Source organism: Megascapheus bottae, chromosome 15, assembly GCF_031878675.1.
Source record: "Megascapheus bottae isolate mThoBot1 chromosome 15, mThoBot2.hap1, whole genome shotgun sequence".
NCBI lineage: Eukaryota > Metazoa > Chordata > Mammalia > Rodentia > Geomyidae > Megascapheus > Megascapheus bottae.
Window position 1 is genome coordinate 4,723,217 of NC_143523.1, and position 27,000 is coordinate 4,750,216.

The following is a 27,000-nucleotide window of genomic DNA, read 5'->3' on the forward strand; positions in this document are numbered from 1 at the left end:
CTGGAACTGGACAATAGCAGCCACCATGTCCCCAGTCCTGTCCTTTACTCCAGTCTCCCAATCCAGCACAGCACCTCTACCAGCTGTGGCCTACGTCCCAGCTCTTCTGCCCATTCCTTCTCTCTTCTGATTCTGAGACTCAACCACCCCCAAGAAACAGCATACGAGGCTAGTAGTTCCAGTTCTGTTTTTGCCTGAACCTTGTGAAATGGGAACTTTCCTTGTAAGGTCTTTACAGAGCTTTGAGCATGAGTTTTCATGGTACAGTGAGAATGAGTTTTTACACAAACTTAGCAATTAGTGTAATTCTGTTTGTAACAGAAGAAAATGTTTGCACTTGACTTTGCTTGGTCCACAACAACTTGGCAGTGTTGTTTTGATCGATAGCAGGATTGCTCTTCCAAGGGCTTAGGATATTCCACTAATGTTTATTTGAAAGAGATTATAGTGATGCTTTATAAATGGCTCTTGGTAGACCTTGAGCCAGGCAGTCTTTAAGAGACAGAGTGCATGCAAACACGCTGGCAACTTAAGCTATTAACTGCCTCTGACAGACAGCGCTGAAATGGTGCTGCAAGAAAAAAAAGTTCCATGAATGTTTCCAGACATCAAATTACTTAGATAAATGAACACTGAACTGAAAACTATGCTTTCTGACTAATAAACATAGTATTGACCATGTCCTAGAAAGACAGGCAAGTCACCGCGAAAGCAATGGCCTGTACTACTTGATGCTTTAATATCCAGACTAGCCATAGACATCAGAGCCAAGTACTACCAGCAAAACATTTCACACAACCTATTTTATGTTGCATCCACCCAGTTTTTCTTAGAACTTTCTATCCACTTCTATAGCACTGGTCACATGTACATTACATAAGATCACTTTTATATACAGATGATAGCAGGTAAGCTAACTTGTTCTCAGCAATCCAATAAGGTCTGGCTCAGTGCCTGGCTCATAAATAGACCTTCAATTAATAAACATATAACATTCTTTCATGAAAACTTTTAAAAATAAATTTATTGTGCCCACTTAGCTCTAAATACAAAAAGCTTATAAAAGGAATATAATGAGGGTAATAGAAATAAATCTTAGGTGAAATGGTATTGTGTACCTCTTGTGATATCAAGTCAAAGCTTACTTGTGATTGGTTTCCTGCAACAAGAATACATTGTCATTCTAGCCTGCCTGATAGTTTCCAAGCAGACACTGCCCTGTTCCAATCCCATATTTATTTTCCTGGATACATCTGTATTTGAGTATGGCTATAACAAATTGCCATGACTCTGCTGGCTTAAAACAATACCCATTTATCATCCTTAAGCCCTTGTGTGTGTGTGTGTGTGTGTGTGTGTGTGTGTGTGTGTGTGTGTGTGTGTGTGTGTGCATACACCAATACTGAAACTTGAACTCAGGGCTTGGGCACTGTCCCTTAACTTTTTCATTGAAGGCTAGTGTTCTACCACTTGAACCATAGCTATCTTCCAGCTTTTTGATGGTTATTAGAAATATGAATCTTATGACCCTTCCTGCCTGGGCAGGAAGCCCTGATCTTTAGATCTTAGCCTTCTGAATAGCTAAGTTACAGGCATGAGCCACTGGTGCCCAACAAACCCTTAGTTCTTGAAGTCTAAAGGCCAGTGGTCATTGAGGTGGGAGATGGACTCTCTGCTCCAACCACACCAGGTTCAGGAAGGCAGGGCCTCTTTTGGGTGGAGGCATCGGGGGAGGATCCACTTCTGCTTCCTTCACCTGTGGTGGGGCCCTGGGCTCGGACACCCCTCCCTCTACCTTTAGTGAGCTGAGTGGGTGGTGTCTTTCTCCAGTCTCTACCATCAGTGATGACCCTTGTTACTACTGTGGGCCCATTTAAATACTCAGGGGCGATATCCTCACTCTGAGGCCCTTTGCCTTAATCATACCTTCAAATCCTTTTACCAGGTAAGCTCACACAGTCACGAGGTGCAGCGGTCAGCTGGATGCTTGCAGGCCCTTATGGTGGTGGGGACAAGAAAGTACTGTCAGCCCCATTTTCCTGAGGAGGAAACAAAAGCCCTAGCAAGCCTTAAACATCTGGCCTACAGACCATGGCCCGTAGCTGCCCTCTGTGAACTGAGTTTCCATGTTCCTGAGGGGAGCTAGACCATAAACTAAGAAAAGTTAAAGCTAGTAAATGAAAGAAAAACAAATGAATGACCGTGGATGATACAACAGGCTACGAAGAGGCAGAACTGGGTGGGCCGTGCATAGGGGCCAGCGAGGCCCACTTGTGTGGTCAGCAGTGTCCAGGCCGCACAGGGCATCTAGGAGGACATTAGGGCTGAGGTTCAACAGGTGCAAAGACCCAAAGCTTGGCCAATTCAACAGGCAGTACCCAGTGGTGAGCTGAGAGTAGAGCCCGGACCCTGCCTCCCTTTCAGAAGGCCACACATTTTATTCTAAATGCAAGGAGTCACTAGCAAAGGTTTTTAAGAAAGAGAATGAGTAAGCTGAGAAATTTCTGTGGAAAGCAAATGGTGGAATTTCCCCAGCCTCCCCTTTGAAACGCATGGAAAGAGGGCAGTGGAATGAAAACTGAACTCTTGATGGGTAGAGATTGAGAAATATGTTTCATACAGTTTCCCAGCTGGTCTTCATGCTGTCATGCTGTCACACCCCGTTCCAGCCTGACTGACAGGGATGGATGGCAGAGGTTTCCTTCACTTCAGGCCCCTGTGAGCACAAGGCGAGCCCGGTGCCCACCTCATTCACATACCACACCAAGGGGGCAGCAGAAGGGAGAAGGGATTACCTCAGTGAATTCATAAGACCTTCAGATTTTCCAGCCATCCCTGCAAAAATCTAAATGACAATCTATACCATTACTCCAAACTTCTGTCTTAGCACTTCCACAAGTAGCAAAAGTATCAAAATGGGGACGAGAGCCCCAGGTGGGCACAGGAGTCTGTGTGTACGCCATTTCCTGGCAGGTAAGGGGAAAGATAAACCCCAAAACTGTGGCATGGCATGCTGTGCCACAAAATGCAATAAGATTCCATGTTACGAATAAGCCAACTGCATAACACACAAACAAGAACTACACTATCTTTTCTCTTTTTTCCATATATTTTTATTGTAATTAATAGAAGGGTTACATTATATTTGCCAAATAGAAGGTGTATTACTTCACATACATTGATACCTTTCTCATGTTTTGGTCCCCATTTCCCTCCCCCCGCCCCTGCCCCTTCCCTATCTGATTTCAAAAGCCATATAATGAGTGATTGTTGTCCTTAATGTACTATGTTATCTCTCATCTCTTTTGCTGTCCCTTGGTTATCTCATATTGTTACAGTATTTTACCTTGTTATCTGATGTATTATATATCTTTTCTTATTCTTTTTTTGTCAGCACTTTGGAAAGAATCCAGGGCCTTGTACACCCTAGACAATTTAGTTACCTTTCAGAAACATCTGCTAGCCAGATATGGTAGAGCACACCAGTAACCCTACCGTCTCATGAGAAAGAGATAGAAGAATTGCAGTTTGAGACCAGCCCAGGCAAAAAGCCACCAAAGAAGTGACTCAAATAGTGGCAAAAGTATAAAGCCTTGAGTTAAATCCCTAGTACTACACCCTGCCCCCCCAAAAAAAAAATTCAAAAAAAACCAGCTTGTAGCCTAGGAGAATATAGACTCTACTATATAATTTTACAAATTGCTTGCTAATATCTATTTTCCACCAGAAAAAAATCACTAACGCATGAATTCAAAAAAAAATCATCACTTATGCAGCAACTCACAGAGGCCTCCCGCGATGCTATCACCGAGCTATGATTCCTCATCACGCCAAGTACAGTTGGCTCAGCTGTGTCCTCTAAAGCCTGTGATGGGAAGATCTTGCTGGCTGCGGAGCTCAGGCACTAATATTAAAGTGGTAATCAAGATACCTCTAAATATTCATGGCAATAAATGGCTCCCTCGGGCCCCATAAGTGCCAGGCCTGCAGTCTGAAGCATTTATTTAGGGCTGGAGAGGGACCTAGTTATTTCAGAGTTCTCTTGAATGCAATATTTTAATATTGTTCTGCCTGAAAAATTAGATTCCTCTGAGTCTCCAGCATGGATGGGTAAGATGAATGACTTTGACTCCGTCATTCATTCATTCACTTGTTGGGCCACAGCCTTGGCAAGGATGACCTAGAGGCTGTGGTGAGAATGGACGTGGCCATCGAGGTCCATTCTCTCCTGCCTGCCTGCCTCCTGCCAGGTGGCTTCAAGTTCACAGTCACAGTCCTTGAGATTAGTTATTCTTCGATGGCAAGGAGAGGATCCTCGTGCTTGTCCCAGGAGCTTGCCAGCACCCTGCAAAGCAGAGCTCAGCAGAGACTTCAGAAACCAGACATGTTATGGGTGAAGTGATTCAAACTCAGGGTTGAATGAGTCCTTAGCTATGCAAATGAAAGGAGAGAGGCAACACATTCAATATAGAGCAGAGCAGGAAGCAGCGCTGGCTGGTCAATAACTCCCCATGTACTCGTGTGTTTTGTGCCACAGTGATGTGTTCTGGAGACTGCCTCATGAGCTCAGTACAGGGCCCCAAGAGGGAGGGGGCAGATAACCTGAACCACACCATTCCTCCTCCTCCTCCTCCTCCTCCTTTTCCTCCTCCTCCTCCTCCTTTTCCTCCTCCTCCTCCTCCTTTTCCTCCTCCTCCTCCTCCTTCTCCTCCTCCTCCTCCTCCTCCTCCTTCTCCTCCTCCTCCTCCTCCTCCTCCTCCTTCTTCTCCTCCTCCTCTTCCTTCTCCTCCTTCTCCTCCTTCTCCTCCTCCTCCTCCTCCTTCTCCTTTTTTGCCAGTCCCCATTTTACCACTAAGCCAAACTCATGGCCTGAGCCACACCATTCTTACAGACTTGCCCACAGAGGAAGCCTGCCAAAAACACTCCTGGAGGAAGCCATGTGCCTCTGGGTCATGACTGGATTGTCTGGATTGTCTGATGTGTGTGGCCCCACGACACAGCTTCTGGTGTAGGAATAGAGGCCCCTGAGTGACCACTATGTCCACCAGACTACACATGCCAACAAGGGGACTCAAGGCTGAGTGCCACATTGAATTTTGAGTAGAATATAGGTTTAACAAATAGCAAGCCTTATTTCATGAACATGTCCTATGAGAAAGAACTGGGCTCCCAGGATTCTCTGTGTAACTTTCTCCTGCTTGGCATCTCATAGCAAATGGCTGTGCTCCCTTCAGGGTGCCCTCATCACAGGCCCCTGCCCAGGTCTCTGTCCTGGGCCCCTTTTGATTAGTGTCTGCCAGCTGCACCGACTCAGTTGGCCTACTGATACTCTTGCTAGTGTGCTGGCTTCCTCTCCAGGTCTTTCTTCCCTCTTGCTTCACTGTCTCCAGTTCTGGTTCCTTCCTTGCTATGTTATCTGACCTGCTGGGGGTCAGACACTGTAATGTACAAGACCAGTGTGAGTCATGAGTGAGACATAAGCCTGAAGAAAAGCTCCATTCTCCCAAAGAGGACCAGGAAAAAAACCAAACATATAGAAAGAAACCATAGCAGGCAATCGTGGCTCGCACCTATGATTCTAGCTACTCAGGAGGCTAAGATCTGAGGATCGTGGTTTGAACCCAACCCTGGCAGGAAAGCCCTTGAAACTCTTATCTTCAATTAACCACCAGAAAACCAGAAATGGAGCTGTGTCTCCAACTGGTAGAATGCTAGCCTTGAGCAAAAAGCTTAGGGTCAGCGTCTAGGCCCAGAGTTCAAACCCCATGAGTGACGAAAGAAAGAAAGAAAAAGAAAAGAAGGAAGGAAGGAAGGAAGAGAGAAGGAAAAGAAAAGAAAGACAAACAAGAAAAAAGGAAGGAAAGAAGGAGAAAGGAAGGAAGGCAGGAAGGAAGGAAGGAAGGAAGGAAGGAAGAAGCAAACAAGAAAGCAAGCAAGCCTGTGCCTAGACCTGCTATGGTGATGCTGCCAAACACAAAACGGAAAGGAAAAGCATGACAGCCGCTAGAGATGAGAGGTGGGTCGTGCTGAGCTGCCTGAGGTCCACTTCTCCAAGGCAGCAGAATGAGTGAGTGCTGAGCGTGAGGTTCTGCCCACCCATGAATCAGGACGTGGATGGAGCTACAGAAATTGATCCAGAGATCGTGGGACCTGGATAGGGAGTGAGGCCTGTCAGCTCCAAAGCAGACTTCTCCACGCTGGGCCAGAAGGACAGACTTTCCAAGGTGTGGGTCAAATGTGTGTGTGTGTGTGTGTGTGTGTGTGTGGTTTCAGGGTTTGAACTTAGTACCTCATGCTGTTTCTTGGCTTGTTTGCTAGGCTGGTGCTCTACCACGAGCCATGCCTCCAGCCTAGTTTTTTGCTGCTTAATTGAAGCTGGTGTCTCAGACATTTTTTTTCTGCCAGGGCTAGCTAGATTTGAACCACAGTCATCTAACCTCAGCCTCCTGCGAGGCGAAGATGACGGGCATGCGCCTTTCATTCCCAGTTTGGGTTAATTGAATTTTTCAGGTGAAGTCAAGCCTGGATGGGATAAAGGGTTAAAGTGAGTTGGGCTCTAATTGAGTGTGAGGTCCCGATTTTCAAACTCCAGTACTGCCAAAAATTAAAAAAGCAAGCAAGCAAAAAGAAAAAAGAAAGCAAAGCATAAAACACTTAGAAGACAGCATCAGCTGTTTTTTGACCTTGGAGTAGGGAAGGGTTTCTCAAATGAGGCACAAAAATGTGTAAACCACAAAGGACTTTATTAAAACAATACATGACACAGTCAAAGGAGTAGAAAGACAAGCTACAACGAGGAGAAAGGGAGCGAGTGTCTCTTTGACACATACAACTGGCAAAGGAAAAGAATTCCAAATGCAGAAAGAAGAATTGCTGAAAGCAAGACCCAAAGAGAAGAGAGAGGAAAGGCACCTGGCCCCCAATGCCTGGTGGTGTGTGTCCCAGGCAGGAGAGTCAAGTGTCCTGGGGCACTTGACTTGCTAGTTGGGGGAGGGCGGGATGGTAAACTAAACCCTCCACAGGTGTAGTTTTACACTCAGCAGATTGGTTTTGCCTCCCTGAACATGTCAGACAGATGTTCATCAGCACATGGAGGCAAAGGAATGTCTGTCTGTCCGTCCACTGAGTCTGGTACTTTGGAAAACAGCCGAAAGAGTGCTAGCAAAGGGATCCAAGCACTGGCCCACCCCTGCCTCATCCCAGGTGGAGCTCGGCATCGTGAGGTACACATGGGAGCCTGCCCAGCCTGGGGAGGAGGGAGACCCGGAAACCCAGAGGACAGCGGACCTATCAAGTACTCATCCCACAGAATACACACAACAGGGAAGAGAATTGGCAGCACATGGACGAATGCACAAATTCACAAGAGGTTGCATAAGACAATCCCACCACAGAAGAGAGGCCCAAGAGCCAAGAGGACCGAGATAGGACACTCAAGTGGATGAAACTGAAGGGCAGAGCGTTTGATGTTCTGTATGCATGTACATATATATGTATATGCAAATACATATGGTCACATTTACATACATACAGTCATTCGTACATACAGATATACATACAAATAGGGAATAGATTAAGAAAGGAAGGTGCATATGTGGCCACACCGATAATCCTGGCTACTAAGGAGGCTGAGATTTGGAGGAGGAATTTTCAAAGCCAGCACACCCCCAGGGCTGTGATCCTGAGACCCCATCTCGTCCAATAAAAAGGTGGATGAGTCAGTATGTGCCTGCCACGCTAGCTATGTGTGAAGTAAATGGGAGGATCTCAACCAATATCTAAAGCCTAAGTGACTGGAGACGTAGTTCACATGATAGAGAAAGCTCAAGGTCCTAAGTTCAAACTCCAGTATCTGCCCCCTGAGGAAAATTTTTCTAAAAAAGAAAGACACTCTGTGAGGGAAACTGAGATAATGATTACTAGGCAGTTACCTGTATGAGTGAGGAATAGAAGAGTCAGTCTAGCACAAGGAGTGCTATGCTCTGCCCCGCCTAATCCATGCATTGAAACCCCACCCCACTGGGTTTGGAGTAAGGGCCCGTAGGGAGGTGGTTAGATAAGATGGGGTGAGCTGGTAGGGCGGGCTTTTATCCATGTGACCGGTGTCCTCACAGGAAAAGACACAGTATCCTAATGACCACATAGACAAACAGCAAGAGGACCATCTGTGGAAAGCGGATCTCGAAATTTTGATCTTAGGTTCGTAATCTCCAGAACCCTGAGGAGGTTCATGGCTGTTGAATGAGTCACCAGGCTGTTTCCTTTTCTTCAGCAGTCCCAGCATATTGACCTGGGGGATGCTAAGATTCCGATGATAACTTTACACATACTACTTGCCACTGGCAAGTCGTCTGGTGACTATTTTATTATGGTTTTTTTTTTAAAAGCATGCTGGTTCATTGTATATATCCTTTTAGATATACTTCCCCTAATTTAAAAGATGAAATTATAATTACTGTGTACATATTTCGGGCCTATTGATTAACATTGAATGGATTTGTTCAGCAGTTGCAGCTCTTTAAGTGTTCAACAAAGGACCGAGTTCCATCAGGGTAATCAATATATCATTTTTTGAGAAAAAGTAATGCTGTGTCCCATTAAGGCTGGTTCATTATCTCCCATGGATTACAATCAAAAGGAAAGGGAACAAATACATGCTTTTAAACGAAAATGACTACTGCACGTAATGAGTTTGAATTAGAATAGCTGTCTGTTCTCCCTGTCCATTAGATTTCTCTCATACAGCTCTGCCGCCACTAAAGTATACACATAGACAACCCCTTGCCCCCAACCCCAGACAGAAGTCATATTCTTTTGAAAGATGTTGACGTTGAATTGTTATAAAGCTCTTAAAGGGGCTTTCTGGGGAACTGGTACAAATAATATTTAAGCTAGCTTAATTATTTTGGGAAAAAAGGTATGGTGATTTGTTTCTTTGTTTATTGGTGATGTGAAATATAAAACCCAGAACCTTCTGCCTGCTTATAAGCACCCACTATCACTGCGACATAGTTTCTTACAGATAACACTTGTCAGGATTTCTCCTATGATGGTGATATGTGTGTGTAAGTATCTTAGGCAACTATAATTTGCAAGTAAAGGAACTAAGATCTATATATCAGCATATGTAAAACAACTAGCCATGCGTGAAAAGATTATGTGCATGTGGTATAATGATATATGCAAAGATAGCATACATGGGTGTTAGGGTCTATCTTGGTAGAATATGAAGACATGTTTGTTTTAGTATTTTATTGTAAACATGATTAATCTTTTTATCTTTCTAAGATAGAGCTATTGAGTACATAGTGAGAACCCTGCAGAGAACAATGTACAAATATTTGTCATTAAATCTGAGAGTCAGAAAGTGTAAGCAAATATAGGCAGAAATCCTTGGATGGAATGAAAAGCAAATAAAACACCTTCACACCCCATGCTACAAAGTAATGATACATCTGATGTTACAGCGATAGACCAGAAATGTTAATTTTTAAAGTTCAGCCAACACTCAGAAATCCATACAGTTCTTATAAAAGCAAGACATTTCTTAACTGTATGGATTGAGTTAGTTTAGTCTTTACTAGAATGAATTCATAAGAAACAAAAGCAATTTAAACCCAGAACATACACGTGGGCCTTCAGTGTATAGAAATTCACCAGTTTAATCCTCAAGCTTAAGTAACTATTTAAAATAATATCATCCATCAATTAAAACTAAGACACCATCTTTTTAAGATACATCAATAAAAGTCTTGGGCTTGCACTTGTGTTACCCTCAAAGGAACCAGTTTTTAAAATATCGGTTACTTGGTCAGCAGTTTGGGGACTTTATCTCTTCCCTCTCCCATTTCCTTCTCTCCCTTTCTTCTTCCCACACATTTTTCCCTCCACTCCCCCTTTCTCCTCCCTCCTATCTCCTTCCCCTTTTCTCGCTCCCATCTTCCCTCTCCCTTTCCCCCTCTCCCCCCTCCCCCCGCCCTGGGCCTGTCCCTTATTAGCAGCCATAGTCCTTTACATACATGCCCTATGTACATCTGAAGCCTACAAGCCATGTGTATCTGCTTTATGCATCAAGAGTATTTGCTGAACTGAATTCTCAATTTTATTTTATTTTGTTTTAATTAGTTTAATTTCCAATAGCTCTGCATGGCTAACCCTTACCAGATCAGATATAAAAAGGCTACTGGATATCAGAGGTTTGTCCTAAAATAAGGCAAATCTTTTTGAGCCTTTAGTAATATGGTCTTTGTTAACATGCTTTGTTATTTCCTCTAAACTCATGTGACCTTCAGCTGTTGTGGGTTTGAAAAAGAATTGCTTCATTTTTAACTAATTATTTTAATGTTGGAAATTCAACATTCATGATCTGTTTTGTCTGAAAGTATAACACGTGGCTTGTTAATTCACAATACAGCTCAAACAATATATTGTAAAAACATCTTGCACTCTGAAGTTATAATAGCATATTTCAAGCAATGCAGTATTAGAAAATTGCATATAAGCTTCTTGTCCCCTTTACTCTTACCCAACACAAAAGCAAAGACAGACAAAGCCAGGATAACTGCAGCTCCCTCCCACTGAATGTGGGGCCACCACGATGTCTCCATTAAACTGTGGCCCCAGGCCTGCTGGGCAGAGCCCGTCACCTGTGAAGCTGTGATGCTGCTTCCATGGAGTGGCCCAAAGTCTCCCTGAAGCACTGGAATCCAAACCAGGGAGCTCATGCTTAGGTGCTCTTCCACCAGAGCCACTCCCCTCCCCCTGCTTCTCTTAAGTGGCTGTGTGGAGTGGGCTGGAGCCTGCATGGGGAGCTTCAGAGAACAAAAGGGACTTCTGGTGCATTCTCTAGGACAGGTGACGGAGCAGAAGGTCCCAGGAAGTGACCTCAGGGTTCAGACATGGGCAGGTGGGGAAGCAGAGGTGCCTTTGGTAGGGCCGGAGATGAAGGGAAAGCATGGATGGGATGGACAAAGACCCAGGTGGGTGGAGAGTGTGTGGCCGCAGGCCAGGAGTCCAGGAGTCTGAAGGTTACAGGCCATGTTGTCTCCTCCTCCAGCTCCTCCCCCAAATGCTTCCATGAAGAAATGGATTTTTCTCTCACTCTGCTGACTGCCGTATGGGCAAGTCAAAGCCCAATGTTTCTCAACTGGCTCTTCGGTTATCTTTCAGGACCATCCAGCATCCCTGCGCCTTCAGCTACAACTTGAAAGCAGAGAACTGACCGTGTACCTGGAAAGAAATGAGTAAGTGAAGTTCATTCTTATTTATCACACCTTAGGAGCAAGGAGGATTGGAAGGCCCCATGGAGTGTATGTCAACATGCAGGGAAACAACCAAATGCTTGGATTCAGAATCCAGATTCACACCTGAAGCCGAAATCAAATCTGGAGAAATGAAGCCTTGTATCACTCTAAAGCAAAACATTAACTTGATAACTCAGTAGGTTTTTCAATGGTTTCAAGATTTCTTTTTCTCAAAAAAAAAAAAAAAAGAATTTAGAGCATTTTCTGTTTGTTCAAGGAAGTATCCCACTCTTAGTTGACTTTTGGCAATTCTTGGCTTACAATCAGAGGAGGTAGCTTCAAATACATAGGAACTCTTTTCTCTTGGAAAAATTTGAGTTTCTTCTGGCTTTCAAAGTGGTATAAACTTCATTTTTATCTTTTTGTTTAAAAGTTTGATCCTTTCCTGGAAAAATTATATAAATGTATAGAAAATGAGATTACATTTTTTTCTAGAACACGTGGATATAATCACATAGATTGTATGGTAGACATTGTATCTGCCTCAAGGTAAAGATGAAAGCATTTTTCATTCATGGCATTCTCCTTGGCTCTCCCAACAGAACCTAAGTTCTCAGGCTCCTTCTTATCCTTGTGGCTAGGACTCAAGCTAATAATTGTTCCCCCAGAGGAATGCATATTTTTTCATGTTACTATTCTTTTTTATTAAAGAATTTATTAACATTGCTTTTTACATCATATTTCAAATGATGTGTTTAACAAACAAGTATTCAAGAAGGGAATCTCTATATACAATCACTGGGACTTAGATTTTAGAACATAATCAAAATTAAGCTGAGGTTTTGTATGTCATAGATACATCTTAATCTATGTAATAAAACATTATGTCTATAGAGTCATAGGTTTTTACATCTATATAGTTATGTTTGTATTTCCATTACCATGTCCATAGCATTGGGTATGCAGATATTGAATCCTCACTCTTGTACTCTTTGGATCTAATAGCCACATATTAAGGATACCATGCACCTTTCGTTCCTTAGGTCTTGACTTGTCTCACTCAGCATGATTCGTTCTAGATTCATCCATGTCCCTGCAAATGCCATTATTTTATCTTGTCTGTTGGCTATATAGAAAGGAATGCATATTTGAACAAATTTGTCACCCTGGGTGCTGGTGGCTGTATAATTCTGGCTTCTCAGAAGGATCACACTTTGAGGCCATCCCAGGCATGAGACTCCCACCACCCCATCTCCACAGAAGCAATGCTGGGAATGGTGGCATGTAGCTGTCTTCTCAGCTGTGAGACGTGATGATGGGAGGATCACCATCCAGGCTGACTTAGGCAAAAGCCTATCACTAATAATCATGGTAATATAAATAGAAATAATCAGAGCAAAAAGGCGTAGAGGCATGGCTCAAGTGCCAAACACAACACCCTGAGTTCAAACCCCATCTTCATACAGAGAAGAGGAATTTTCCACTTTGAGCAATATTGTTCTCTTCTTCACAGCCTGGTACAAAGCTGAATTTTGCTGAAATGGCAGTGTCACTAGGGAAGGCTTCTTGGAAAGTGGCTCCAAGGAACAGAAAGAAGTGGGATCACTGTCTGGCATCAAGGCTTTGATTTGAGGGTACAAAGCAAGTCAGAAGGACAATTGATAGCCCTTGCTAGCATTCCACAGGGAACGTCACAATGCATTTGAAACCAGTGTGTGCAAAATCCCACGGTCCTCTCCTAACAATCTGCCACCTGTGCGTCAAATGCTTTGTAAAGAGCAAATAAGTGATGTGATTTAGCTTTGACTGATAATATTCACAACAAGCTTCAGGCACATGTGTTGGATAAGTTGAGATCTGAGCAGAAAACGTTGGACACACCTCTGTTAGGAAAGCACATATTTTTCTGATCTTTCTTTGTCTATTTCTTTCATATAAAAATATTATGGGACATTGGTGGTTTTATACATTGATGCAGGAAGATGGTTTTGAAAGTACCTCAGTGGTGGAACTAGATGTTCTCTGAAAGAGTAAAGGGAGGACTTCCAGCCGTGCCACCTCTCTCAGGGGGATGTTAGGACCTGTGACTGGGGTAGCGTGTTTCTCGGTGGGAAGTTCTTTTGCCGTGTGGCTTTAAGGGATGTGCTGCCCATAAACTCATAGATGGTGTTATGACCAGAGAGCAGACACAGATTTAATAAAAATCCATGTTATTTCTTTTTTACTATAAAGTGAATACATGCCCCCACAGAAAATTAAATACAACAGGGAAGAAAGGAGCAAAACATGAAGCATAAAGGGTTCTCCTGGCTAATGTTCGTGTTTGTTGTAAATCCGGCTTCGGTTGTTTGTCTTTTGAGTTGGTGTTGTCACCCCTCCCTGGGCAGTCTTATCTCCTAGCCTTTGGTCTCCTTGTTGAGCGAGCTTGCTTTTCTGTGTGGACACAGCAGCTTAAAGCCCCCTGGCTCTCCTGAGGTCATACAGCGGCTTCAACACCCTTCATGGTCCCCCAGGAAATCGTTTCCCTTCTGCTGCTGTGGAGTCTAATGCAAGCTGTCAACTCGACAATGACTAATTTGTTGGAAGGAAGGGAGGAAGGAAAGAAGGAAGGAAGGAAGGAAGGAAGGAAGGAAGGAAGGAAGGAAGGAAGGAAGGAAGGAAGGGAAGGAAAAGAAATAGCATTTTAACAGGTTCCTTAATTTGTTTCTTTCCAATCTTGGGGCTTTTGTAAGATAATCCAAAAATTAGAAAAGTTGAAAACATAAAAGTATCCCTCCACAATTTATTCCACCCTTCTCCACTTCTCTGCCGGCCTAAATTGTAAAAATAGATGAAGCATATTGAATGTGTTCCTGAGGTATTATTCTGTTGCTTTATTGGCAATATGCCACCTGTACTGGTTGTTTATTTCTTTCTGGGGATCAGACCCAGAGCCTTGTGTGTGCTGTGGAAACATTCTGCCCCTGAGCTGCATCCCATCCTCTACTTATATCAAGTCTTCAGTCTCTATTTTGTTAATAGTAAAGTTTTTTAAATGAGAGTATACCAGTATTACTATTTAGAGAATGAAGGATTCCAAATACTTTAGTATGAACTTTTTCGTTGTGGAAGACTTTCAGTTCAACATGCCAGGTTGTGAGTACAATGCAAGCTACTCAGAATCACACCACTCATCATTCCCCCCTCTTCATCCCAGCTCCACTCATCTCCTCAACTTACCTAACATGACAGTTTTTAAAGACTGCGTATCTGTTATTAATAGGTAATATCCTGGAATAATGAAATCTCTATAATTACATAAGAACAGTGCTATTAGATACAAAAGACAGTCAATACCTCATTTACAATTCTTTTTCAATTTGCACAGCCTTTGACCTAATAGATCCAATTCAGAGAGTTTAAATGAATGAACCCAGAGATTCAAATATACGCAGAGGCCATTTAACTATTTAACAATCTGCATCATCGCAGTCCTGACCAATTGAAATGAAGAGCAGATCATCTGTCAGCTCCACTGTCTCCCAGTGAGGAGTGAACCCCACAATCAAAGATGTCAGTCGCAGAATAATAGCATCTAATAGGAGGAAGTTGGTTAAACAAGCCATGGCTCTGCTATGAAACCCAATACCATGCAGTAATTAAAGATGACATTGTAAAACAAAACCTTGGTGTAATCAACCTGAACATCATATTAGAAAATAATTTACATGGCATTCAGCTTTTATTTTAAAATGAGACACATGATATAGGTTTCTGAGTACTGATTATAGCCTACATTTTTAGTGTCTTAGTGTTTGACTATAAAAACACATTTCTCTTAAAATAAGAAGAAATCATTTTTTTTATTTGGAAGGGAAAAATATCATGAAAACTTGACGATGATTGAAAAGAGAAGTCAAAGTAGTCACTGTTTGTAAAAAGGAAAAATACGGTGACAGGCCTTTGAATAGCCTCCAATAACTTACAAATGGCAATGAAAGGTCTACCCACTGAATAGTGAATTCTTGGATATTCAGAAACCTATTTTAATTCCAAACCTGCTTAGTAATTAAAACCAAAATAAAAGTGCCCCTGTCCCTAAAATCTCATAGCTAGAACTAATATTGAAAGAGAGTACCTGACCATCCCTTCTCAGAATCTGTAAACCCTTCTGCAATGAGCAGGGCTAAATTCTTATTCAGTCTCTATTTCAGGCAATCTATATTTTATTTACCTTCTAGCATGCATAATTTGTGCAGAGATCGCCTGTTCACTTAAAACCTGTGCTTGTGGGGCCATAATTGAATGTTTAAAGAAGCAAAAGCTTCCATGGAGAAGCATCTTTCTCAACGCTGTCTGCCTATGGGACTGCAGAGACGAGCTTCGTATCTTCCCTACGTCCCCAGGACCTCTGTGGCCTCTCCAGTCACTGCTCACGCAGGTGTTCCGCGAGCCCACATCTTTGATGGAAATGGTTTATGGCATAAGCTGCCCAGCTGAGACATCCGTGTTCCTAGTTTAGGATAATTAAAGGTGAGGGAGTAGATCACACACCCCTCAACCCGCTGAGCATCGTGTTTGCAAGCTCCATTTCCAGCAAGGATGGAAGGTGGTTGCCAGGGGAAACACAAAACCCACTGAGTTTCTATTTGGGGTATCTCTGAGCTTGAACAACGTCGGCCCTGACTTTCTATCTGGAACAATTCCAGACAGCGTCCATTACTATTCACTTTGAAACAACAGCAGCACATTTAAAATTGCCAAACACTGGGCATAAATATCTGAGAAGGTGTTTATTTTAGATTGTCTCTCAGCCTGTACGGGATGGAGAAACACAGCTGTGGCATGTGGTGTTGGGTGGCTTAGGAGCTGGGTGGATGACCGGCTAGAGGATGTCAGTCTGTGGTTCGTGGTGGCCTGAAGCTTGGAGCTTGCAGTCAGCTGCGTGGAGATTGCTGAAGGTGGCCTCGGGGCTGTGTTCATATCCTCATCCTGGCCCACGACTTGGTGAGCCGTCACTCTGAGGACATAAAGAGCTGCCCTGCTCACATCTCCTGGCCACACAAAAGCTGGATTGGAGACATTCTGGCAGTTTGCATCCATGAGCCAAAACTAACAAGAAGAGACTGAACGGGGAGACATGTAATGTCCATGCTGGGTTTGAAAACAATTTTTTCCAAGTGTGAATCTGAAGCAAAGAAGCCAGTGTGTCTTTGTGTGTGAGACCTAGAAACTACAGGAGCCCCGAAGCCCTCACGGCTGCGGAGAAAGCAACTGGCACCTAAGCCTGCCACTTCTGATTGGTGGTGACCCTGCCCAGGCCAAAGTCAAACCCAGTACCTGTGCAGCGCCATTATTGGGCATCCCTTTTCTCTCCCACCAAGCAGGACTATGCATCAAGTTGTGGCAGGGTCCAGCCAGCCTGCTCCCCTCAGCAAGCCCCCGTCCGAGGGCGAACGTCAGGAATGGACAGTCTGGAGTGAGTCGAATGGGGGTCATGGGAAGTTGGCCGAGTGTCACACATGGGGGTGGATGGGTGGATGGCTTCCAAGAGAGGAGCTATGAGACTCCGCTGGGCTTCAGCATCAGGCTGCTTGCAGCCTCTCCCTTTACCACTCTCCTTTGGAAAGGTTCATTCTGACCTGTGCAGGCCCCTTCCCATTAAACATGATGCTCGGATCGTGGTGCTCTGGCCTTTCCCGTATCTGCAGTTCCAAACCGTGAAAGGAAAGAGACAGCCCAGACGGTTCTGCGCATACTCACAGAACAAAGACGAGCACAATTCGAAAGATCTGGAATGAGATGGCTGAGATTTCAGTGGGAACCTGAAGGAGTCTGGACTCGTGTGAACACTGGGGTTGCTGTGGCTTCGGTCATTTTCATGGCCTGCAGTCTCACTCAGTGTGTAGCGTAGATGGAGCATGGCAGGCTTTTCCTACCCTCGTCTTGGAGAGCTCTGGGCCTGTGCTGTCAAGGGTGGGGTTGTGCTGGTTCGGCACAGCCACGGGACCTTAAACCACATGGTATGTGCAGTCTGGGGCGAGCCTGCGTGTAAGCTGGAGACTGGGCGAGCATGCATGGCCTGTGTGGCCAGCCCCAGCCAGAGGACACTTTTGTCTGGAGAGGTTATGAACATCCTCACTGAAGGATGGGGGCAGTGGACCACAGGACAGTGCACTGCCACGGGAGGACAAGATGGAAGGGCTGTACTGATGGACAGATGAAGGTGGTGGTACTGTGCCATCTGTGAGTGCACCCTGGGCAGCACATGGTGCAATTGGGCCATGGACTGCAGCCATTGCTACTGCTAGTGATCCGTCTATAGGCAGAAAGCTTTGATTAGACGTGACCTCCATCCTTGCCTGCTACCTTTCTGTGGCCTGCTGAATCTAAGGAGAATCCAGCCCGCTTGCTTTCCATCCACTCATCCAAGTACAGAAGGGAGTCCTGGGGCATCCTGACTTTCTAAGAGAGCTTGTTGTTCCACGGAGTTTCGACAACACACAGTGCAGTGAAGGTTGAGGGAAGAAGGCCAGTTCCTACAGGAAAGCATATCGGCTAAATGGGAACCCCTAATGAGAAGGACGTGACGTGAGGAAACTCTCCTGCCAGTTCCACCGCTGTCCTGGGGACCCTCTGGGATAGGATGCTTCTCCAGGAGTGTCTCTTGGTCCAGTCTGAGGTTGCGAGTCTCTGGGTAGACTCCACATTGGGGTATACTGTCTGGGAACGTGGATTTCCCTTCCTGCCTTCCTCCCTCACAGACCCACACCTCTCAGATCATGGGTTTATGGTTTTCTGGCCAGTGTCCTGGTGGATCGTGATCTCTCCACACACTCAACCACAATGCCCAAGGAAGCCAGGCTTCCCTTTCCATGTTTCTCTGGTTGTGCAAAAGTGCCCATGTCACCTGGATGTCACCGTACTGTCCCCAGACCTGCTGGGTGCCCGGGGGGTTTTGCACAGGTGCTGCTCTGGTTGATATATGCATGCAGTCTCTTCTTGGCTATTTCTAGTTATTTTGTCCTCAACAGAAAGACTGTGACACTTGTGTGTTTATGTCACACCAGTATTCTGCATCACATAAGACTGCAAAATGAGTCTTCAGAAAACTCGAAGAGAATTTAAGTTTATGAACAGAGATTATGTTAGTTATAACCCAAAAGTCTAGGTTATTTTCCTCAGAAATGTTTACTTCAACTTCATTCTCCCTGTGGACTGGAACCCTGGGCTGTCATTGGCCAGGCTTCACAGTGAGCTTGGACAGACTTCAACTTGGCAACGGACAGTTCTGTTTCCTGGATTTCTCCTCAGTTCTTTCTTATTTATCCTGAGCATTCATACTTAATTAGTAGTGATAAGGAGCTATAACAATGTAAATCACCAAAAGTTTACTTGTTATGCACAAATTATACACGGTCTTCTTTTGTTTCTCATAATAAATAAGGTCTTCATTATAAAGTTAACCATTTATGACTTAAACAGATATCTGTATATGAGCATTCATAGAAGCATTATTTGGAATAGCCCCAACGTGGAAACAAACCAAAGCTCCATCAAGAGATGAATACATTTTTTTTTTTTTTTGGTGGGTCATGGGGCTTGAACTCTGGCTCTGGGCCTGGGCGCTGTCTCTGAGCTCTTCAGCTCAAGGCTACCACCCTACCCCTGAACCATAGCCCCACTTCCTGTTTTCTAAAGATTAATTGGAGATAAGAGTCTTTAGTGCCAAGGCTGGCTTTGAACCTCAGCTCTCGGCCTCCTGAATAGCTAGGATTACGGATGTGAACCACATTTTTTCAGTGTATCTGTGCAGTCAGTGAAGTATTACGTGGCTGTGGAAAACCTTGAGGGCATTATGCTGAGTGACAAAGAAAGACATACACTGGATGATTCCACTTAGGCATGGCACTGAGGAGAAATAAATTCACAGAGACAGAAAGTAAAGTGAGGACCTCCAGGGATGTGGCAAGAGAGAAGAGCGAGTTATCATTTCACGAGAACAGGATTTCCATTTGGGAGGAGGAGTAAAACGTTCTGAAAACGAACAGGATGATGGGTGCTCGATACTGTTGTGTGATTGTGAACTGTGTACTTATACATGAATAAAACTGTATGCTTTATGTTATATGTATTGTACCACAAAGAAAGCAGAGATCCTGGAGTATTTTTATTATCAGGGCAAAAAAAGTCTTGTCCCTGTCCTCATAGTGTGGTGTCTGACTGGTAAGGCAGAGAGGATGTAACATGAACTCTCACAATAGTGGGGGCTACAGACCCCATCTTTGTATCCAGAAAGTCTTATGTGCCACTCATGAAGAATGGTTTCTGGTATCTCAAAATTAACACCTATTTCTTAATATTCTCAAAAATCCAGCCAGAATTAGCATTTCCCTGATATTCCTGTATCTCTGTTATATCTCTGTTCTAGTTCTTTTTTTCTGTCAGTTACGTAGCTTGACTCAGAAGATAGGTATTCTCTTGCTGCATTGTTTTCATTCTCAGATGTCTGTGGATTCTCTTTTCTTCTTACATTTTTGTCATTTGTGGGGCTTGAACTCCGGGCTTGGGCACAGGCTTGGGCACAGTCCCTGAGCTCTCTTCCCACTTGAGCCACAGCACCACTATACCACTTCTCTTTTTTCCCTTCCTTCCTTCCTTCCTTCCTTCCTTCCTTCCTTCCTTCCTTCCTTCCTTCCTTCCTTCCTTCCTTCCTTTTGTGCTTATCTAGGAGCTTGAACTTATAGACTGGGTGCTGTTCCTGAGTTTTTCTGTTCAAGTCTCCCACTCTACCACTTGAGCCTCTGCTCCACTTTCAGCTTTATTTTTTGCTATTTAACTGGAGGTGTGAGTCTCACAGACTTTCCTTCTTAGGCTGATTTTGAACCAGGAATCTCGAATCCCAGTCTTTTGAATAGCTAGGATGACAGGTATGAGCCACAGGTATCTATCTAGCTCGCCTCTCTCTCTCTCTCTCTCTCTCTCTCTCTCTCTCTCTCTCTCTCTCTCTCTCTCTCTCTCTCTCTCTCTCTCTCTCTCTCTGTCTCTGTCTCTCTAATTCTTAGAAATGAAAAGTTTCATTCAGTGTGAAGGAAAACAACTTGTTTACAAGTGAAACCAGGTTACTCATGGGGTTGTATTTCCCATGGTTGGCCCAGCTGATTATTGCTCTAGGAGCTACGGAGCCCGTTCATCTGTTTCCCTGTGGGTTCTGCTACCTGGTAATGAGATCTACTACCCTGTGCAGCCTAAAGGTCTACTTTGGGGATGGACTCCAGCGCCAGTGGTGCCTTGTCCTCCTGTGCCATGTCGGTAGTTCCGTGACCTCCGATTACTCACTTGTGAGGTTTCCGTAAGAAAGCCCGACCTGAGCCTTTACCTGCCAGGTTTAACACCCATTAGTGATCGGCCTTAGATCTGTGTACCTAGAGTCCTGTCACAGGGTGACCTTCTGTCGTTCCCTGCATTTATTAGCTGGAACTCATCCACAGAGGACCTTGCTGATTGGCCATCATGAAGCATGAGATAACCAGCAGGATCATTGTCAGGACTCTTCCAGTCGTTGTTCTGTCTCTGCCTGACGGGTAGTCCTGTAACCTCAAATGTGCGGGCACCCCGCCAGTTAATGGCAGCTCAGTCATGGCTCCCCGTTGTGTGCACTCATTTGTGATCAGTTCACCAGAGATGTGAGTCTCCACACCCTCCCCGTGGCCGGTGGAGTCCTGGGTCCTAGTGTGAAATGACTCTCCAGAGGGCTTAATTATCTCGTGCTTTTAAAAGATGAAGCCGAAGCCCTGCAGACCCTGCAGAGACACAGGTGTTGATGGATCAGAGCACTGCTGGAGGAACCCAGGGGCTTGAAGGGGGGAGACCTGGCCCACCGGGCTGCATCCATGCAAACCAAAAGGACAAAGACAAGACCCTGTCATGCTCAGAGAAGCAGAGAAGGGCAGTCATTGCCTCAGACATCAAGAAAATGAGGAGGTAACCTTTGTATTCAGGTGCCATGAGAGAAATAAAAGGAGAGTGTTTATCTAACGCTGTTGTGATATGTTCATGCATTTCTTCTCAGCATGCTGGTGGGTTTTACTGTGGGACCAGCTGCAGAACAAGAGCTTCTTTATGTGTTGATGATTCTCTTCCTTATGGAAACCATGTGGGCAGATAGAAGATGAGATGGGACTAACCCCTCCTGCAGGAGGGTTATTTGGAGAGGCGATTTATTTACACAGAATTATTTTTACAGCCTTTCTAGGACCACTCCTTCAGCTCCAGCCAGCCTTGAGGATTGAGCTGCCTAGATTCATAGTTGTCTTTGAAAATATGACAGTCTCTGGAGATCCCTTGAGTGCTGGGTTAGCAGCCAAGCGACACCCCTCTGACAGATCATCACAGGCGTTCCCGAGGGAGCTGTGGGATACGGTTTTCCTGTGCAGACTTACTGTTGTCAGCAAAGCCCTGATGGCACTGTGCATTCATATCCACAAAACAGACAGAATGGTAGCAGTTGTTTCGATAAACACTATAAAATGACATTTAAAATTTACAAGTGCTAGTCCTATAATTTACTATGTTTAAAATTCACTTAAATGTTGGATTACATGGATGGTCTTTCTCGATTAGATAATTAATAATTGTGACTCGATTTCATGGATCTTTACATATTGCAAGCCCTAGTTACTCTCAGTGCTTTTACATTGGACTGCAAAAAGACCTACAGAGATGCTATAGAAATCTCCTGTTATTTAGAAATTTAGTTATTCTAGATTACTGCTTTTTTTTTCTTTTCTTTTGTGCCAGTCTTGGGATTTGAACTCGGGGTCTGAGCACTGTCTTTGGGCTTTTTCCTCAAAGCTAGGACTCTGCCACTTGAGCCATAGCACCACTTCTGGCTTTTTCTAAGTATGTGGTACCGAGGAATCAAACCTGGGTCTTCGTGCATGCTAGGAAAGCACTCTACCACTAGGCCAAACTCCCAGCCCAAGATTACTGATTTTTTTTTAAATACTTTGTCTCTGTGCTCTATGGCCTCAGGAGTTATGCGCTTACTTCACCAGAGGGCTGCATGAACTGGTCACTTTGGCCCAAACTGGACCTAAGGCCTGGACTTCTACACAGAGCAGTGTACTCAAGACCATTAACAGTTCCCATGAGAGCCAATGTCCTGAGCCTCACTTGGTAGGATTTAGGGATTCAGAAAACCCTGAATGAGCAGCCACTCACCCTGTGCACTCAGAGCTGAATGCACTAGAGAGCTGAGAATCCTAGAACTGGCCTCTGCACCCCAGGTGAGGTGCTGAGGGAGAACGTGCTCCAGGCCAGCCGTGGAGTATGCGGGATCCCCAGTGGTTCAGATGGGGGTGGATGGGAAGCCTCCAGGGGAGGACCAGACCCTAACATGGAGACTACATGTCTTAGAGGTGAGTGGCAGAAGTGCTGGTGAGGATTTAGGGAGATTGGACCCACGTCACGTGAGGCAGGAAGGACCTCACAGACTGTCATCTGAGGAGGTCATCCCTAGTTTGTAATTACAGAAATGATCCTGAGAGCTCTGGCACACAATGGCCAAACTCACACATGATGTGCACTGATTCCCAAACTTGCTCTTGGAGGCCAGTAGGGTTCAGTTCCACAACCAAGAAGAGAATGGAACACTGAGGGGTCGACCCTCGGACCCTGGTACAATGCCACATTCTTTTAAGCCTTTGTTCTCAGAAGTTAACAAAAGTGTATTCCTTATTTCTCTCTTACTACCCAGTAGCCAACACCATTTCTTTCAGTCAAAATAATATTAGGGTAGGGGAAAAATTGGGAAAATGTGAAGTAAGAGATGACACTGCTCAAAAAGAAATGTACTCAATAAGTAACTTATGTGACTGCCACCCTCTGTGCATCATCTTTACAGTAAAAATTAAATTAGAAATTAAATGTTTGGTCCTTGAACCGTATCGTGAGAGCTTGGAGACTCTTTATTTTCTAGAAGGATTGCTGGGGCAGTTGAGTTGATTGTCTTGGTTTACTTCTCGAGGGTGACTTTACTCCCTTATGGGCAGGGAAAGAAACCAACTGACCTATGTGCAGATGATATTTGATAGTTCCAGGCCTTTGTACTGGAGAACAAAAGAAATCAGGACATCAAACTTCCATCCAAGTCTCAAGTCATGGCATTGCATTTTCCCATAGTAAAATATTTTGCTATCTCAGACCAGATCATGTGCCTGAGAACATTTAAACGAGTAACAACATGGATAAAGGATCCGAGAAGAATATAGTGGAAAAATAAGCAAAAAAAGAATAGCTGTTTTTATTGCTAAGGAGAGCGTGTGATAGCACTTCTCAGAAAACGAACTACAGAAATCTTGAGGAGGGACTTTTGGAGTCATAAGGCCCCAAAACTTTGTGTTCAACTTTGTGAAGCTGGACCTGTCTTCTTAGAGCCTCTTGTAACTCTCCTTCTTTCTTTCATTCAGGAATTTCCCTCTGGTTCACATTTGCTTTGACATCTACGAAGTTTATCGTTAGATTACCAGGCTTTGAATCTTATAATGTGAGATGTAACCCAGACCCTGCTGAGTGAGGCTAGGAGCTGCGTCCTGCGCCTCTGTCTGAAGTCTGTGTAGTAGTGGAGACCACCAAGACCATGTTGTTTTAAGAATTAAATGTAGTAATCTCCGAAAGCACTCAGCACAGAGTCCAAGGCATAGTGAATGTCATAAAAATGTTAGTTGGAGCTGCTGTTAATAACTCATCCAATATTTTTCAGTTCCTACTCTTTACTGTGCATTGTACAATGTGCTGGGACAGTCGGGGGGGGGGGTGAGGGAAGGGGGAGTTGCTGTAGGCCATGGCCCTAAAATCTTACAGGCTAAAGGGAAGAGAGATGCCACACAGACCTTGATGCCATGGTCATGAGCAGTGGACATGCCTGGGGAGCCATGAGAGGAAGAAAGGAGCCTTGGCCTGGCAGCTGTTGAAGGCCCCTAGTCAGGAATGACAAAGACCCAAGGAGTCTAGCGTCGTGGAGACAGGGATCTGCAGGCAAAGCCAGGCCTGTACGTGAAGACCCAGGGGTCTGGAGCTTGAGGCACTGGCAGAGGGCTGGAGTCAAGGCTGAGTAACCTAGAAGAACAGGGAAGAGAGCATTGACAAAGACCAAGCCCTGCTGAGTCTGGCCACAAGTCCTGGGCAGCCACTGAGGATTGTTAGGCAGGAGAGCATAAGATTTAACTTGTGCTTTTAAAAAGAAAATCTCAAGCCAGGCGTGGTGGCTCATGCCTGTAGTCCTAGCTACTCAGGAGGCTGAGATCTGAAGATCACAGTTCAAAGCCAGCCCAGGCACTAAAGTCCATGAGACTCTTATCTCCAAATAACCACTAGAAAACCGGAAATGGCACTGTGTCTCAAGGGGTAGGGTGGTAGCCTTGAACTGAAGAGCTCAGGGACAGCGCTCAGGCCCAGAGTCCAAGCCCCATGACTGGCAAAAAAAAAAAAAAAAAAAAAAAAATCTCAGAAGGCCAAGACTTTGGCCTAGTGGTGGAGTGCTTGCCTAGCATGCACAAAGACCTGGGTTCATTTCCTTGGTACCACATGTATAGAAAAAGGTGGAAGTGGTACTGTGGCTCAAGTGGTAGAGCTGTAGCCTTGGAAAAAGACCAAGAACAGTGCTCAGGCCCCGAGTTCAAGCTCTGGGACTGGCAAAAATAAAAATCTCAGCATGTGACCCTGGGTTCAAAGTCTGGTACTGCCAAAGTTATATCTATATTTGAAATCATTTTTTATATATGGAGCTGGTTTTCCTATACTTATGCTTTACCTGCATAGCTACTCCTCAACTGATTCTTAGTCCGTTTCCACATTGACCTTTTATTCTCATCAGATGGAGGCCCGCCCTGTGCTCACTAACCCTAAGCCTGTTGGAAGTAACCCAAAAGCTGCTTGGCATGATCTGAACGCTAGTACTAGATTAGAAGCAATCATTCGATTGCTCCTGAAGGTATCAGTACTGTACATGGTGAACCAGACACCTCAGAGACACAAGGTAGTTGTACCAGACAACGACCATCCAAGAGACAAAAGGTCCGTTATTGCAAAATAAATCTGTATCGATATCTATCTATTATAGGTAGATATCATAGGTAGAATGACAGACAGACAGAAACCTCTATGATGTCTACAGCATCAACACTGATGTCAGAGGCCATAGTTCACGAAGGGGAAGAAGGGGCAGGGGATAGAGAGCAGAGGGGAAGGGATGGGTGAAGACAGTGTAAGTACTTAAACTGCATATGTGAACATGGAACCAGGTAACTTGGAGGTAGGGATGGCATAGGCGGTGAGAGGAAGAAAATGATGGCAGGAAGACATGGACCAAGATACATTGTACTCATCAACTAACTTGTTGACTTGAAAACCCCTTTGTACAACTTCTTAAAGAAAAGAGGGGGAGGAGAAAGGAAAAGGAAAGCAGGAAAGGAAAGGAGGAGAGAGAGAGAGGGGGAGAGAGCTCAGTTCTCCTGCAGTTATGACCTCCCATAGTCCAGTTAGATGCTGTTGCTCTAGAGTTTTCTAGAGGAGAAGGGAAGAAAGTTATTGAAATGGGTCAAACATAGAGATGGAAGAATGAAGGAAGAATCAGGAGGCAAGTCTTCAATCTCAAAGCACTTAAATGAAAGTAAAGATTATAGTCTAAAATGCTGCTAGGTCAGGCAGAAACACTTTCATGCGGACAGAGTTATTTTTTTAAATGATTTGTGAGCTGCAAAGATGGAGAAGGTAATCTTAATGAATTAGCTTGTACAACACATCCTTCTAAAAATACAGCTTACTTACAAAATATTTCCACAAGATATGCCTATTTATCTATAATCCAGTATAAATAAAGAGATATTTATATGGCCTGTTCTCCTCTTCCCTGTGTGAGCGCCCTCAGGTCCAGAAAGTCCAGTAGATGTCCTGCTTTCTAGAAGCCCCTAAGCACAGTTCTCAGAGGTGCTTTGTCAAGAAATCCACATCCTCTGGTCAAAAACACAGCTAGAACCATTCTGCTGAGTCCAGGGAGGGATGAACATCTTTTTAATACTAACCTCTTCATTTATGTCTTTATCCTTATCTTTGTTCTTACCTCTATAAAAACAAGACAGTTATATTTCCTTACCCGTCTTCACAGTTGATGGATGAACATTATGTCAGGAAGAAGATTACAGTATTTTATATGAAATGTAATTCTTACACGATTATAACGACAAGTCATATTTTCCCATTTCTCTTTTATTGTTATGGACTGAGTTTTATTTAAAGGGTCAATAAAATGTGTGTGTGTGTGTGTGTGTGTGTGTGCATCTGTGTTAATATAGCCTAGAAATACATGTCCACTGCACATGCCAGAGAAAGTTGGTGAGAATGCTAGACTCTCACATGCTTGAGAAGTTCTTTAGTTGTATTTCTAGAATCAGCTCATCTTCTACAGACAGTGAAGAGGCCATTTCATGTACACATACAAGATATTCTGATCCCTGAGCTGTCAGTGACTTGGGTGGCCTCAGGACCCCTTGAAATGTTTAGGGAAGTGGTGAGAACCGGCATTGTCCAATGGGAGATGTCTGATATCACAATATTTTGAGTTCTGTCTTCTTCGTCTGTCACTCCTTCCAGGCCCTGCCTTTGGAGAGGGACTAGGTGTATTGTTATGTTCTTCAGAGCAGCGTTAGGAGGTGGGGGGAATGTAAAGTTGGCAGAATAGGATCTGTGGGCCTCGTGCATGGAGCAGAAGATGAGCGTG

General features: G+C 44.3%; 1 protein-coding gene across 1 annotated transcript in view; it reads left to right on the plus strand.

Annotated features, from left to right (window-relative positions):
* The window catches only part of Adam12 (ADAM metallopeptidase domain 12), a 252,762-nt gene that overhangs the window by 63,974 nt on the left and 161,788 nt on the right, over positions 1-27,000 (plus strand). Inside the window, exon 3 of the mRNA XM_090345624.1 lies at positions 11,170-11,243. Within this exon, the coding sequence (XP_090201750.1) occupies positions 11,170-11,243 (74 nt within the window). The remainder of the gene's footprint in view (positions 1-11,169; positions 11,244-27,000) is intronic.